The sequence below is a fragment of the Trichomycterus rosablanca genome, chromosome 26, assembly GCF_030014385.1.
Source record: "Trichomycterus rosablanca isolate fTriRos1 chromosome 26, fTriRos1.hap1, whole genome shotgun sequence".
NCBI lineage: Eukaryota > Metazoa > Chordata > Actinopteri > Siluriformes > Trichomycteridae > Trichomycterus > Trichomycterus rosablanca.
In genome coordinates this window covers 13,297,175-13,311,245 of record NC_086013.1, presented here as the reverse complement: position 1 = coordinate 13,311,245, position 14,071 = coordinate 13,297,175, and the positions used below count along the sequence as shown (strand labels likewise).

The 14,071-nt window shown below is 38.5% G+C and overlaps 1 protein-coding gene across 3 annotated transcripts; it reads right to left on the bottom strand.

The window, feature by feature from the left end:
- Window positions 1–1,503: 1,503 nt before the first annotated feature.
- On the bottom strand, window positions 1,504–13,930 carry zbtb44 (zinc finger and BTB domain containing 44). Of its 3 annotated transcripts, none has more exons than XM_062988475.1 (7): window positions 13,625–13,930; window positions 12,231–12,322; window positions 9,579–10,662; window positions 9,196–9,280; window positions 8,348–8,499; window positions 6,461–6,761; window positions 1,504–2,195 (listed from the first exon to the last, which is right to left on the bottom strand). In XM_062988475.1, the coding sequence occupies exons 2-7, from the start codon at window positions 12,234–12,236 to the stop codon at window positions 1,850–1,852; spliced, it is 1,974 nt and encodes a 657-aa protein (XP_062844545.1). In that variant the 5' UTR covers window positions 12,237–12,322; window positions 13,625–13,930; the 3' UTR covers window positions 1,504–1,849. The 3 variants fall into 3 exon arrangements, with proteins under 3 accessions (XP_062844545.1, XP_062844546.1, XP_062844548.1); XM_062988478.1 differs by having other exon boundaries at window positions 2,086–2,195; window positions 6,678–6,761; XM_062988476.1 differs by lacking the exon at window positions 12,231–12,322.
- Between the last annotated feature and the right edge of the window lie 141 nt (window positions 13,931–14,071).

Here is a 14,071-nt window from a genome sequence, read left to right as displayed (position 1 = left end):
TAAACATTTGTTTGTGCACCATAAAAGAAAAGTTCTGGTTAAATGATTGAATTAAGTGGTGCACATTAGATTTTACAGATGTGTTACTGTCTTCTGTAGAAAGTTATTAGGTACCTTCTAAGATGGCACAAGTTATGAGGACCATAATGAATTCCATAATATATCCATTAGAATCTTTAACCCTGTGATTAAGTGGAACACTTCAGTATTAAGATATTTAGAGTAATTTATCCAGCCAGAAAAGAATGGATAATAAATAAACCATTAACACTTTTAAGTCCACTCACATAAGCAAATAAATTCCCAAAAAGAAGAGGTAAACACTAAAGGATCTCTTAAAAATTCTATCAAACAGTTTTACCCAATCAGGTATCGTAGTAATTATGCAGCATACACGGTCTGGATACTACGTTTCTGCCTCTGTAGACTAACATAGGCTTTTATATTTATGTACCTGTCCTCAGCTTGTTGGTCTCTGACAGTTCAGACTGCAGACCACATGAGCTGTGTGCTCTGATTAAGGCGCTATGATTTATTAGAATGAACAAATCACTTTAAAGAAATGAGGTTAAATGATTACCTCAGAAGAACAGCAATCTCACACAAATCCAGTAAGATTCAGTCTGACTGAATAAGGCTAGGGTTTGATCATCTCACAGCTTTTACTCATACAATGATTTCTTTGACATATGGCCTCATAGAGGGATTTTATACACGGCTGCCTAAAAACATTTATGAAACTCTGTGTATTACCTATAAAATGTTGTATAATCTTTAATAATGTCATAGTAGACAAACACACATGGCCTAAACAACACACAAAAACAACTGTACTGCTAAGTTTGGTGTTACAATAAACTAAGTAAGATTAAAAATGTAAGTTATGGGGGTGCCCTGTTCTTCGAAAAAGGCTCACATATCCCGCATCTGCTTTTCTCATAAAAAAGCTTTTAGTGTAAACGAATGAGCTAAATGTGATGTCTGAGTCTGGAAAAGGCTACAAAAAAAAAAACTGGATGTTTATCAGGTCACGATAAAAGAATGACAAAAATGTGTACAAAGAGAAAACATTCTGTACTGTTGTTATTTTCCCTAAAGGTTAAGGTTCTGTAATGAACATACTGTAACATCAGGTAAAAATAAATTCTAAATTCACAGCAGAATTTTAGGTAGCAGTATATCAAACTGAAGATGGATAAAGGAAAAAGACAATTTATAAAAACACGGTAATCAAGCAAAATGGTTTAAATAAAAAAAAAAATGTTTTGGAATGGTCAAAAGAAGTCAAAATACAGGCCTGAACCCTACATTCATATTCTGCTTTACACTGGATGGAAAATGAACAGACGAATAATTACTAACTGTAAATATCTGAAACATACACTTGTTTGTGTGTTATCAAGCTGCACAAAATGTGTTTGTCTATTATTATGACTTGAATAAAGAGCAGAGAAGATTTTATTGGTAATTAGAACAGAAATCCGAGTAAATCCAAAAGGGTTCACAGACTTGCAACTGCATCAACAGATAATACGAAGAATCAGGGAAAACCAAATAATGAAATGTGTAAGTAGTTTAACATTAAACTTCAGAATATTTTTTTCTAAACAATCTGTTTTAAAACTTTCACATTTACATCCAAAGCAAAAGAAAACAAACAAAAACATTCACATTTCCATAGAGAACTGTTCACAACTACACTGAAGCTCCCAAAAAATCAGCTATAACAAGTAATCCGATTTGCATTACGCACAAGAGTCCAGTGTTCACTGTTGCATTATACTGACTCAGGCCACAACATGTGAAAAATACACGTAACACAACGAAATGAAATGAATTGGAATGTCTCTCACTCGATTGTAATTGACACAAGTGCTTTATTTGGCTTTTGTCCCTCGCCCTCTTCCACCCTTTCCTCCTCCTCTGGCTCTGATACAGAGGTAACAGGGATGCAGTTTTTCGTTTGCTCCCCTGTTGGTCCCTCCTCTCCTCCATGAGCAAGTCTGGAGTCTGTGGGGGCAGAGGGTCGGGAGTCATAGTTCATGGTGGAAGAGACCTGGGAGATGACTGGTGTTTGAACTGAGGAAGAGGAGGTGGCGGTGACGTCGAAGGATTGCTCCGTCATTTCAAAGTGAGCCAGATTCTCTTCCTCTTCCTCCTGCATGTGGCTCAAGTAGTCTGGGAGGAGGAACTCACTAAAGAAAAAGAGCATAGAAGGTTAAACCTGGCGACATGAGCTTTACAATGAACAGAGCTTCAAACTGAAAACATTTCAATATTACTGGGACTTGCTGGCAAAAGTCATTTACAAAGATCATAGAATACTCGAGTGTTCACATGCTTTTAGAGCAAAGAAAAACAATTAAAATTCTTTAAAAATCCACAGACCCAGCGACAAGTCCAATGTTTCTGTCAAAAGTAAATTTGACATATAGAATCCACAAAAGCTTTACACTGCCCAGAACCTTATTTTGATCTATTCAATACCAACCACTTATATACAGAGGGGGAAAGAGGTATTCAACCCCTTTAAATTCACACAAAGTATTTTAGTTTTGTACTTATAAGTATTTACACAAAGTATGTATTTTTAAGTAAACGCAGACATTTAAAAGTATGTTTTACTGATCTTAAAACCTTCTGGTAGTCTGTATAACCCAAAATTGGGTTTATAACATAATTAAATCATTGGAAACTCAATAAAAGACCCTTAATTTGCTTCAGCTGTGTTCTGTTACATAAAGACCACCTAGAGTTATGTTCAAGGTGTGTTGCAATCATGGTGAAAACTGCAGAGCTGTCGCTAAAACAAAGAGAGGAGATCATTTCATTGCACCAAAAGGGCAATGGGTATAGAAAGATTTCCAAGACCATGAACATTCCTAAATTCCCCATTGGAAGTATTGTCTGGAAGTTCCAAACTTATAGTGCAGCAGCAAACCTGCCTGGCCAAGGTAGAAAGCTCAAAAGTTTGTTCAGGTGATTTATCAATCTCATCAGAAGTATGAATAAAAAAGTCTAGTGTTAATACGGAGTTGAAGGCTGGGACAAATGTGTCAGTGCCAACCAGAAGATCACCTAACAACCAAGGACTTTATGGCTGGACTCCACGCCACACACCAAGCTTCAAAAAGTCTGGACTGAAATATGCCAGAAAGAATTTGGATAGCTCTGCAGAGTTCTGGGACACACTACTATGAATTGACAAATCAGAACCGTTTGGCCATATGGATTAGTGCTTTGCCTGGCACAAGAAAGGTGAGGATTATGACCAAAAGAATACTATCACCAAAGTCAAGCACTGAAGTGAGTCAGTGATGAAGAAAGGACGTTTTCCTGCTGCAGTGCCTGGCATCATGGATTTACAGAAATATTAAGACATTCAGAGCCGAAATTTTATGCCTTCTGTGGTGAAATTGAACCCTGGTGATAATTGGACTTTTCAGCAAGACACTAATCCCGACTTAAAAGTCAACCAAAGTTTGGTTAAATAACCTTGATTAAATAAAATGGAAAACACATGAAAGGTTTTTTGGTGAGACTGTTGACACTGGATCCAAATTAGTCATAATGTGAAACTATGACAACCAGTATTTACTGAAGACACACTGAAAAAGAGTGTGACAATGTGCAGGACCATATTGTGTTTAGCAACAACACAAAATTGGTATGTTTTAAAATTCCAGCCAGATTTAATTAAAAGAGAAAATTATGGCACCACATAGCCTAAAATGACGTTCAGTGGAGTTCAGCGTCAGTGAAAAAGAGACTGATGGTAAGACTAAGGATGGGTGTGGCAGTTTTTAGACAACATGAAAGAACAGTTGATCTCACTACACCTCATTCAGAGCCCAGCATGGAAAGAATTACAACACAACATAAAGAAAGCAAAAATAGATCTCTAGTTAGACTAACGAACATCTCAGCTGATAAAAATTCATCCAGGTTGTCAGGGGATCTCTGTTTATACCTGGCACTCAAAATGTTCACATCCATATTTATACTTACAATAAGGTTGTCAGATTTGATCCTAAATACCAGGAAACTATCTTATAATAAATGTGAGATAAAAATTAGGTAATAAACCTGGAAACATTGTACAAATATTTCTCGGCACCAATATCCCGGTGCATTATTGCACTTTCCTTTGTTTTCTGACAAAAGACTCTTACTCTCAAATTTCAAAATAAGTGACTAAATAATTTAATCAAGAAATTGTAACAAAATACACAAAATCAAATATCAAAGTAAGAGAAATAAAAAAATTAAAAAATTTTTATCTACTTGTTTCCAGTTTCCACTGTTATTTCACTACCACATGTACATCGTTCTGGCCAGGAAGAGTTGAACGCAGCCTTAACTTCTTTTTTCCAAATATTAGCAGGTACTCACAGAGAATACCACCATATTCCATTTAAATCCCCTACCACTCGTGTCTCATCTTGACCAGTCCCACCCAGGTATTACATATCGCAGAGGCAGCAAGGAAAAACCCCAAACAATTGTCTGTTGAATGCCCAACCAGTTTGGTAGCACTGCTTATGAAAAAGTAGCAAATTAATAAATTTGCAAAAAAATAATAAATGAAGATCAAAGTAAATAAATAAACAAGTTAGATCTTGCTTTACTCCCTGTTAAAGCACATTAATAGTACAATATGGAGGCCAAGCCATTATTTAAAAAAAAATGCAGCCGTATTACATGCCAGTCATGCAACTGTGGTTTGCTTTTTGTACTACTTGGCTTCGCATTCTTAAAACACGCCAAATTATTGCCTCACTTTTGCAGGCCTGTTCAACTTAAGCACTATTTCTTTGTACTGGATACACACCGGACAGGGAGAGCATGATGGAGAGAAAGGAACTGGCGATAAAAGAATAGATTGTCAGATTTAAAAGCTAAAGGCCTTTAAAAACAGGTTTTAAAACCAGTGTTCCTGTTCTTAACCTATTTTGTTTTGGTTTTCACCAAAATGGTGACATATTTATACTCCAAATAACAATCTTAAGCATCTATAACAGAAGTGCAGGTACTGCTATGTAGTAGAACTTTAATTTCAGTGAACTACAGTAAACTGTAACTGGTCGTTCCTGGTTGTATACACAAAAAGTCACAACCTTTTCAAATCTGAGTTGAGATACGCCTTGGTCTTAAAACAAAAAAGTGTTGTCTACAACACTGTAAGAACTCTGACCAAGGGTGCTCTGATTCTACTGGTTATGAACTGTGATCATTTTAGGTTAACAATAATCTCTTAACAAATTTTTTTAAATGGTTTTTAATGTGAAAGCTTCGTGTCACCATCTTATGTAACCAATTCTGGTAAAGAATTACACTATAAATTCCTTAGTGTTCAGTTCAAGTCCTTCAAAGGAGGTAGGATTTTCCTACTCTAAACTCTTCCCTTAACATCAACATTTTCCTAATAAAGTCTTATTTTTTTATAAACATTTACAACCACATACTGTAACTACAGCTCATAGATATTTGATTAAATCAACTAAATCAACCTTTGCATACAGGACTGGTTTTAAGTCACTCTCAGTGTTTTGGGATTTGTGTTTCACTAAGAGCTTGTGTGTATCTGTTTCCAGTGAAAGACACTAAAAGCCCCTGAGGGTAGGAACGTGTATGAGTTCGAGAGCAAGTCAATACAGTGCAGGAACATGTGAGCAATTTTATCCAGGCAAAAATGTAAAAATTAAACAAAGACACTTTAGATTATCATCTAAGAAAGGGAAGGATAGTAGCTTAAGCATTACATATTAAATTATACATATTATAGACTTATAAGGACTTGAGTCCCTTCTCTTTTTTTCTTAATGAATGACAACCTATAAATCCTGAATACCATATATACATATACAGTATATATGGTAACTGTCAACTTCCTTTTGCAACAACAATTCCTTTTTGTTAATGGCACTGGTTTTATTGGTTTCACTTTCAAGTCTGTCCCCTATTATTTTGCCAGATGCACTTAGAATCTTACTGTATGGTAACTCTGTTGATTAATGCTGCTTTGAAAAATTAAATAAAGTAATAACTATCAAAACTTGTATAGCTGAAATATGCTGGTAACGAGCATTTAACCAATCAACGTTTTCATAGTTCTTTACTAATTTCATTCACTTATTCACTTGACCAAATGCTTTATTATGGTCAGGGTGGTTATTTAATCATTTCAGTTTAATCTTCTTTTTTATGGGCTGTGGTGTTACTTCATCCACCGCTGTATTTACGATGAACCAACAAGTTCTAGGTTGGCCTTGTCAGTAATGTAAATAAATACTCTGGGTAAAATACATGAATGAATTGAGATTGATAACTTCACTGGTGTAATACATGCACTAATCATGTACACATATCGCGCCTTAGTCATTGCCATTTGAAACTTTTAGGACTAGCTATGCCTCAATTGATATTCCATCATTTCTTTTTGTGTTCAGCCCCTCCTCACCTGGTCTGGAAGTAGTTTGCTAGCTCTGATGCCTCATGGTTCAGACTCCTCAGGTGTACGATTAAATTGCCGGAGTTGGTAAACATGGCGCCACACGTTTTGCACTCATAAATCCGAGGCTTGCGGATGATGTGGCGAGACACCCTCATGTGGTGCTTATATTCACCGAAGGAAGTGAATGTGGCGCTACAGATCTGGCACCGGAAACAGCGTTTACCTTCATGCTTTAGACGGTGCATCTTTAGGGAGTAGGCTCTTGTGAACTTTTTCCCACAGCGGTCGCACTGGAATGGCTTAATGCCTGTCAAGCAAATGAATTAACAGTCAGACAAACGGCACCACTGGGTTTAATCATATTTTAAATACTTTTCCACCAATCCAAGCTTGTAATGCACTACGTATAGATAGGACAGTTGTTCTCTTTCAATAAGCAACAAATACAGAAGTACCCTAAAGCCTGGATGCCTAGAATGAGCATATTATAAGAATAGCCAGTTTTGCAGTCATTTGTCTCCAGCAGATAAGTGACCCAGTATACTCTGAATACGACTACCACCAGCATTTTTATATATTCTTCATACGCCCCAAAATACCCTACCTTCTGATTTGTTGTACAAAGCTAATTTGATTAAAATGTACTTTTTATTTGATATGCATTACAAGGTCCAGTTGGTTCAATATTTCTTGGCTCGATGCACCCCAAAACATAACTGTGGCTTTCAACTCAGTCACAAATGCTGCTGCCTGTTCCACTAGATACTGGTAGCAGTCTTTATAACTCAGTTAGGTTATATTTAGACCAGTCTGTACCATTTTCTGCATAAAACAAGGATGTATAGAAAGGCTTTTGGCTACCAAAATCGATTTTATGAGTCGTTGCCTTTTAAAATATGTCAGAACACAATTTGCAACTGCTACATTTACATTTACATTTTCAGCATTTAGCAGACGCTTTTATCCAAAGCGACTTACACAATGAGCGGAACACAATGAGCAATTGAGGGTTAAGGGCCTTGCTCAGGGACCCAACAGTGGCAACTTGGTGGTGGCGGGGCTTGAACCGGCAACTTTCTGTTTACTAGTCCAGTACCTTAACCACTGAGCTATCACTGGCCCATATCACTGCTACAGTAAGCCAAATTCTAAACTTTGCAGCAAGAAACACTGTATGTCATAATCTATGCTAGAGAGTGTCTGGGCTGCTGAGCTAGTACATATTTATGAACTTATGAAACTCTTATGAAACTCTTATGAAACTCTTATGAAATGCATTCAAATGGACCAGCTATTAAAAATATTTGGCAGAAAATTGGGGTTAGTATTAGACTTTTTCCACATGTACACAGAGTGATGTTAATAATTTTAAGGCAACTTTAGCTAACCAGATTTAAAAACTAAAATTAGAGCATTAACTTAACTCACCAACCTTTTTTCTGAATTTAATGACTGTTAATAAGACAAGGTGAATGTGATCATTTGAGGTAGTATTGAGTAGTATTGAGTCAAATGTGCCACCAGCAGAGTTGTTTACTAATATATTTTCACATCCTACATTTATTTTTATTGTTTACTCCTTGCTGCAGCAGACTAAAATTCTCAAATTTGAATCTAGATGTAGCATTGTGGACTCGTGAAATTTGCAGTCCTGCTGTGAACTTTTCCACATTTAAGAGTGATTAATTGTAGGGCTTCAGGGCAACCTCCACTTGAGCAAGAATACTGAAGAATTTTCTGGATTTATGATTTGTCCACCCCTCATTGACTGGGAAAAAACCCAGATTATTAACAATTGTAAACACGTGTGATACACTAGGATTGAAGCTGCTGTTAAAAACAGAACTTATCAATAAACTGAGGTTATGTAAGAGCAGAGGCTCTTAAACCCACCGGAATGGATGAGCATGTGCTGCTTGAGGTTCTGGATTCGAGTGAAGCGTACTCCACACGTGGGACACTGGAAGGGACGCTCCGGCCCGTTGTGTCCAGGCCGTGTGGAGGGGCTGATGTACAGGTGATACGGATACTGAACATTCTCCAATCTAAAAGAAAGTGGAGATTATTGAAAGACAATAATTCAAATGATATTCTTTGTTGTTTTGTCTACATTTTTATTATTATTAATCCACCTTAAAAAACCAACAAATAAAAACTGCAGGATACACAGCCAAAAAGCTGAATAAGCTATAATAAGTCCTCTTTATTTATTCGTCTCTCATGATCCTAAAGTGACTTTCTAGTACACCTTGGCCTGAACTTATTGAGCCATCTGTAAACTGACAACTAAGAAATCCCTCTTGACATGTTTTCATATCAACTCTGTCTGCTACCAAAGAGCCACAAAGAGCAGTCCAAATGTTTGAAACCAACAAATTACAGGTTCAAACAGATTTGTCAAATAAAAATAAGAAACTATGATTCAAAGATGTACACAGATGTGTCTTTTTCTTTTGTTTTCCATCATGACACTTTTTCCTCGCTATTCCAACATACTCCAGGAGCCAAGAACTTTCCAGAAAGCCAGCCAACTAGCTTCTGGACACCTGGCAATAAAACGTAGCCTTAATAGCAATGACAATACAGCATAAGCTATCCCAATTTATAAAATAGAATAAGTAAAGAAAGATGGAGATACAAAAAGTATGACCTTCCCTTGGGGACCTGTTAGTAAAATTGCAAAAGTAAGACTTTGTAAAAGACTACTCTGTAAAAACACTGGAGACAGCAAACAGCTGTACCTTTCGTCCTCTTCCATGTGAGCTGTGGTGTTCGGAGTGCCCTGGATGGACTGAAGGCCCTCAGTGACGCCCTCATCCACAGAGCCTAAAAAAGAAAAAAAAAAGATTGTTATCTGTATAAGCATGTCAGCTACAAATTATTCACCAATTAATAAGTCACTTACTGCTTAAAATTGTCAAATTTTGCACATTTACGTGAAAACATGTCTGTTAATTTATTTAATTGAATTAATTTAAATTAACTGAAGTGAATTCCAAATACAAAGTTCCTTTTTAAATGTAAAACTTTCTAACAATAGGTAAAAATGATGTGTATGGAGGGTAAGGTAAGGGGCCAATCTATTAGTTAGGTGTTTACTGATATCGAAACAAACCCAGCACACCTATGGATGAAGACTGAGGGCTGATAAGCAGATCCTCCTGTGTGTGCTCGCTGCAAGGTACAGTCTGCTGGTCAGTCAGTGAGCTATGTGAGGCACTCACTGGCTGTGAGACCTCCTCATGCGCCTCTTCATCACTTAGCCTCTCCACTTTCACCTGCACATCCTCTTCTTCCTCCTCCACCACAGCAGTCCCACTTACACCCATCCCCCTAGGGCCCTCACAGGACAGGTACTCCACAAGTGTCCGACTGCCTCCGTCCTGCCCGGATGTTGCGCTCGACTCCAGCAGCCCCTCAGGAAGTTTGGCTTTCTCTGAGGTAAAGCGCCGGTCTACCCCAAACGGATAAGTCCAAGAGAAAGCCAGTGAAGGCTCCAGATTTGGTGCAGAACTCTCTGGAAAAGAGGATGATGAAGGGGAAGGGTTTGGGACTTGTGGTGAGGAAGACGAAGCTGGCTGCGGGCTGGCAAAGCCTTTGCGCTTGCGACGTGATTCACGACATACAGGTACAGGCCGCTCAGGAGCGCTGCATTCTGATGACACTGGTGAAGGAGACAGGGCATCCAAAGGGGTTAGAGTACATGTGGTTGCACTTTCTGGGGTTTCCTGTGGCCGATGGACATTCACGGAATTGTTTGAAGCTGAAGAGGAGTTCCACAGAATGCTGGACTTCATGAATTCTGAGCAGGTGTTGGCTACAGCAAACATTTGCATATAGCTGGCGGCAGCCAATACGTCAATAATATTCTCTGTGCTGATCGACAATGTAGACGTGTAGGCATACTCCAGCAGGGGAGCAAAGCCAGCCACAGTGACATGATGAAGATCTAGTACCACCTTATTGTCTTCTGAACCACCCTCATCCTCAATAGGTTTCCCAGAGAGCTTAGCCTTCAGAAAGTCACTGCAGCAAGCAAGCACCACCTTGTGGGCAGTGAAAAGTTGACCCTGGACACGAATAGTGACATCACAAAAGTGCCCTTCACTACGAAGGGCATTAAGCTTGTCCAACAACTCTTGGCTGTGATTGGGTGAGTTGTGGGTAAATGTCTTCACTCCCATTTTTGGTGCTGATGGATAGATTTCCTGTCAAGGAAAAAATGGTTGTATTATTATTCGACAGGTAATTCATTAATCAGTGTTGAAAAGCAATGACCATTTCATAACCTAGCAAACACATGAACTCACTTTTTAAAATGTTAAGAACATTTTGTCACTTGTTCATTTAAGAACTAGTAGGGTAAATGCAGACCAAAATCATATTAAGTCTGATTTGCCAAAGTCCAGCAAAGCTAGGTTGTTTCCTAGCTCGTAACACATAAGAAAGCTTAGCAGGTATTGGTGTATTTGAGCAGTAAAGTTACCAAGCTGTGCTAAACTCCATGCACCCTGAATGAACAGTACCCAACCCCAACAAATGAACCAAACCCGAATCAATATTTAAGTCCAATCAGTTCCAAACAGACCACGACAGATAAACAGGAAGATGATTTATGACTACTCTTACCTAAGGGATATTTCTTCAACCGATCCCTATGACTCAGTTTAAATTTCGAATCCTTATTACACCAATATCATGGAAAAAATGTAAGTGCTGTGGAATGTGGAGACAGACGTTCTGTTCTTTTATAAAGCCCAAATGAATTATAAAACACTATCACAAATTCAATACTTTATAAAACTGTCACCATTTCTCAGATACAGACGACAGATGCTAAGACAGATTAAGGCCTGTTAAGCAGCAAACGTACTCACAGTCCCAGTTCTTGCTAAAAGCGGTAATTATCAATCCTCCCCCTCCCCCAATATTTTGTGGATTCAATATTTCAACATTTGAAGGAAAATATTTATTCTTGGCAAAAACTTTTAAAAACATACATATAAAAAGAAAACAAGTAGAACATATCCCTAATAAAATGTTTTGAGAAAATATATTAATCTGCACTAGGAAAAAAACAAAAACAATAAAATAACCTTATTTGGACTTGAATTGGATTTGAAATATTTTCTATTCAAACACGCTGCTGGACTTTAGACTGTAAATATTGGTGATTTTAACTAATGACATGAAAATCTACATTAAGATTTTCACAACACACTATCTGAGAATCTGGAGACATCTGGGTTTTACGATCCAGTCAGATGACACAAAAATAGAGCTTTTTGCCAACAAATGTTTAATGTCAAAAAATGATGGTTATACAAACAAGACCCTAATTCCCACCATTAAGTATTGTGAAAGACCTGTGGTGTGCCTGCTTTATTTCCAATTATTTTAGAAACCTTGCCAGGACCCACGGCATAATGGACTTCAACAAGTACCAGGAGATTTTAAATAAAAACCTGCCTGTCTCTGCCAAGAACCTAAACCTGAATCCAACAATCCAAAACATACATTCAAATAAACTAAAAATTACTTTGATGCGTCAAGCTTAGGACATGACCATCCCTAAACCCAGTGACCCCAACGGAAATCTAAAAGGTGAGCTGCAAAGACAAGTCTCATCATCTTTTAAAAGATGAAAATGTAAAACTGCCATATGGAAATGTTAACCAGATATATAGCTAGTAAATGCAGGAAAACATAATGTTGCCACTAGAACAGTGAAAACCACACAGCAAAAAAGTCATGAGGACCTGGGTTGGATCCTTACCTTCATTTTTAAGTACTACAAATCTACCTCGGAGTACCTCAGTTTCCTTTCACCTCCCAAAAACATGTAGTGTGTGGACTGGTTACTGTAAGCTAATATAAAAATAAAAGTTTGTTATTTTATTTTATATATTACGATTTTAACATCATGTTTTACACTTTGGTTACATTCATGACAGAAACAGTAGTTACTTGTTACACAAGATTCATCAGTTCACAAGTTTAATGTCAAACACAGTAGTGAACAATTTCTCCAGTTCACCTCACTTGCATGTTTTTGGACTGTGGGAGGAAACCGGAGCTCCCAGAGGAAACCCACACAGACACAGGGAGAACATGCAAACTCCACACAGAAAGGACCCGGACCGCCCCACCTGGGGATCGAACCCAGGACCTTCTTGCTGTGAGGCGACAGTGCTACCCCACTTAGCCACCGTGCCGCCCATGTCAGTGTGAAGATGGATTATGTAAACATGTTGTTTGCACTATTGAGGAAAAATGTTACATGATGTTCTTTATGCATGTTGTTTTGCCTAAAATATGGTTCTGATTTATTATTATAAAGAATGAAAATAATAAATGTTAAACAGCCTAAATAAAACACTTTGATAATGTTCCTATGACTGTGTAACCATAACCTTAACCATAACCTCACCCGCACAGGTGAACACCCACCATCTCAGTCCCCACCCTATGCCTTTCGCCAACCCGCCAGCCCAGGGTGTTCCTTATTTCCAGTTCTGAAAGTTGGCAACCCTACCGGGTGCCTCCGGACCCACTTCAACCCTGACCACAAAAAAATCGGTTAGAGAAAACGAATGGATTTCGAGTTTATTAGAAGTGGAGAGTGAATTGTGACCTGTATAGCTGATGGTACGTGGGCCGAAAGTGCTTTCTTGTGACTCCCACAAATAACTTGTGGATTGTGGTGAGACAGGCTGCTGAGGTGAAGTTGAAGGGGCGTGGCTCTGCTGTTGTTTACGTGCTAATCTTAGCAGCTCTCCCTCAGTGAAAACGGCGCGAGCTGCTCTGTGCTGTGTGTATAAATTCCGCGTGCACGGTTTATAACGTTCATTAGTTCACGTAGCTCGAGCGCGACGTGTTTGTTTGTCGTTAGCTACGTGTGTGAGGCGCGGATCAAATTTAAACCCCGTTCTTGTCAACGTAACTGCTACAAATGTGTTAGATAGCGTGATATTGACAGGAATGTGTAGTTAGAGCGCAGGTAAGTCTTTATAAAAGTGATTAAACAGCGGCAGACTCGAACCCTATAAGGCTAGCTTGTTGGCAGGCTAACTCGCTAGCCCGCTGGATGATATGTGACGCCGATGTTTGAAACGAATGTCCGAACACAGACAGCTTAACAACAAGATGAATTAGTGTTTGTTTACCTACCGGTTCAAACGAAAGGCGAATAAATCCATAAATTACTCCAAAATACGCGTCAGCACAAAGCTAGCCAGCTAGCTCTCCATATTAGCGCGCTCTGGCTAACTTGGCAACAGTAGTATCATAGCTGTTGCTGGCGTCTCACCAGGAGTTCCCTCCCTTTCTTCTGAAATATACCGTCACATTACTGTAGATCCTTAACTGTCCTGTATACCCCTTGCGTGGTCCGGGTAAAGTCTGTCAAAATACAGATGATATTTAAAAGTCGTGTCGTTTCGTAGCTACATTGCTTTTTCCCAGCCAGTTGATGTTTACATGTTCAATCCCAGCATGCCGTTCGCGTCGCGCCTCTCAGGATTTCTGACTTTGACTGACGAGCACAAGAGGCTTCGGTAGATTACAGACTGCATCCCCCCCAACATATAATGTGCACACATACTACTACTATTAAAC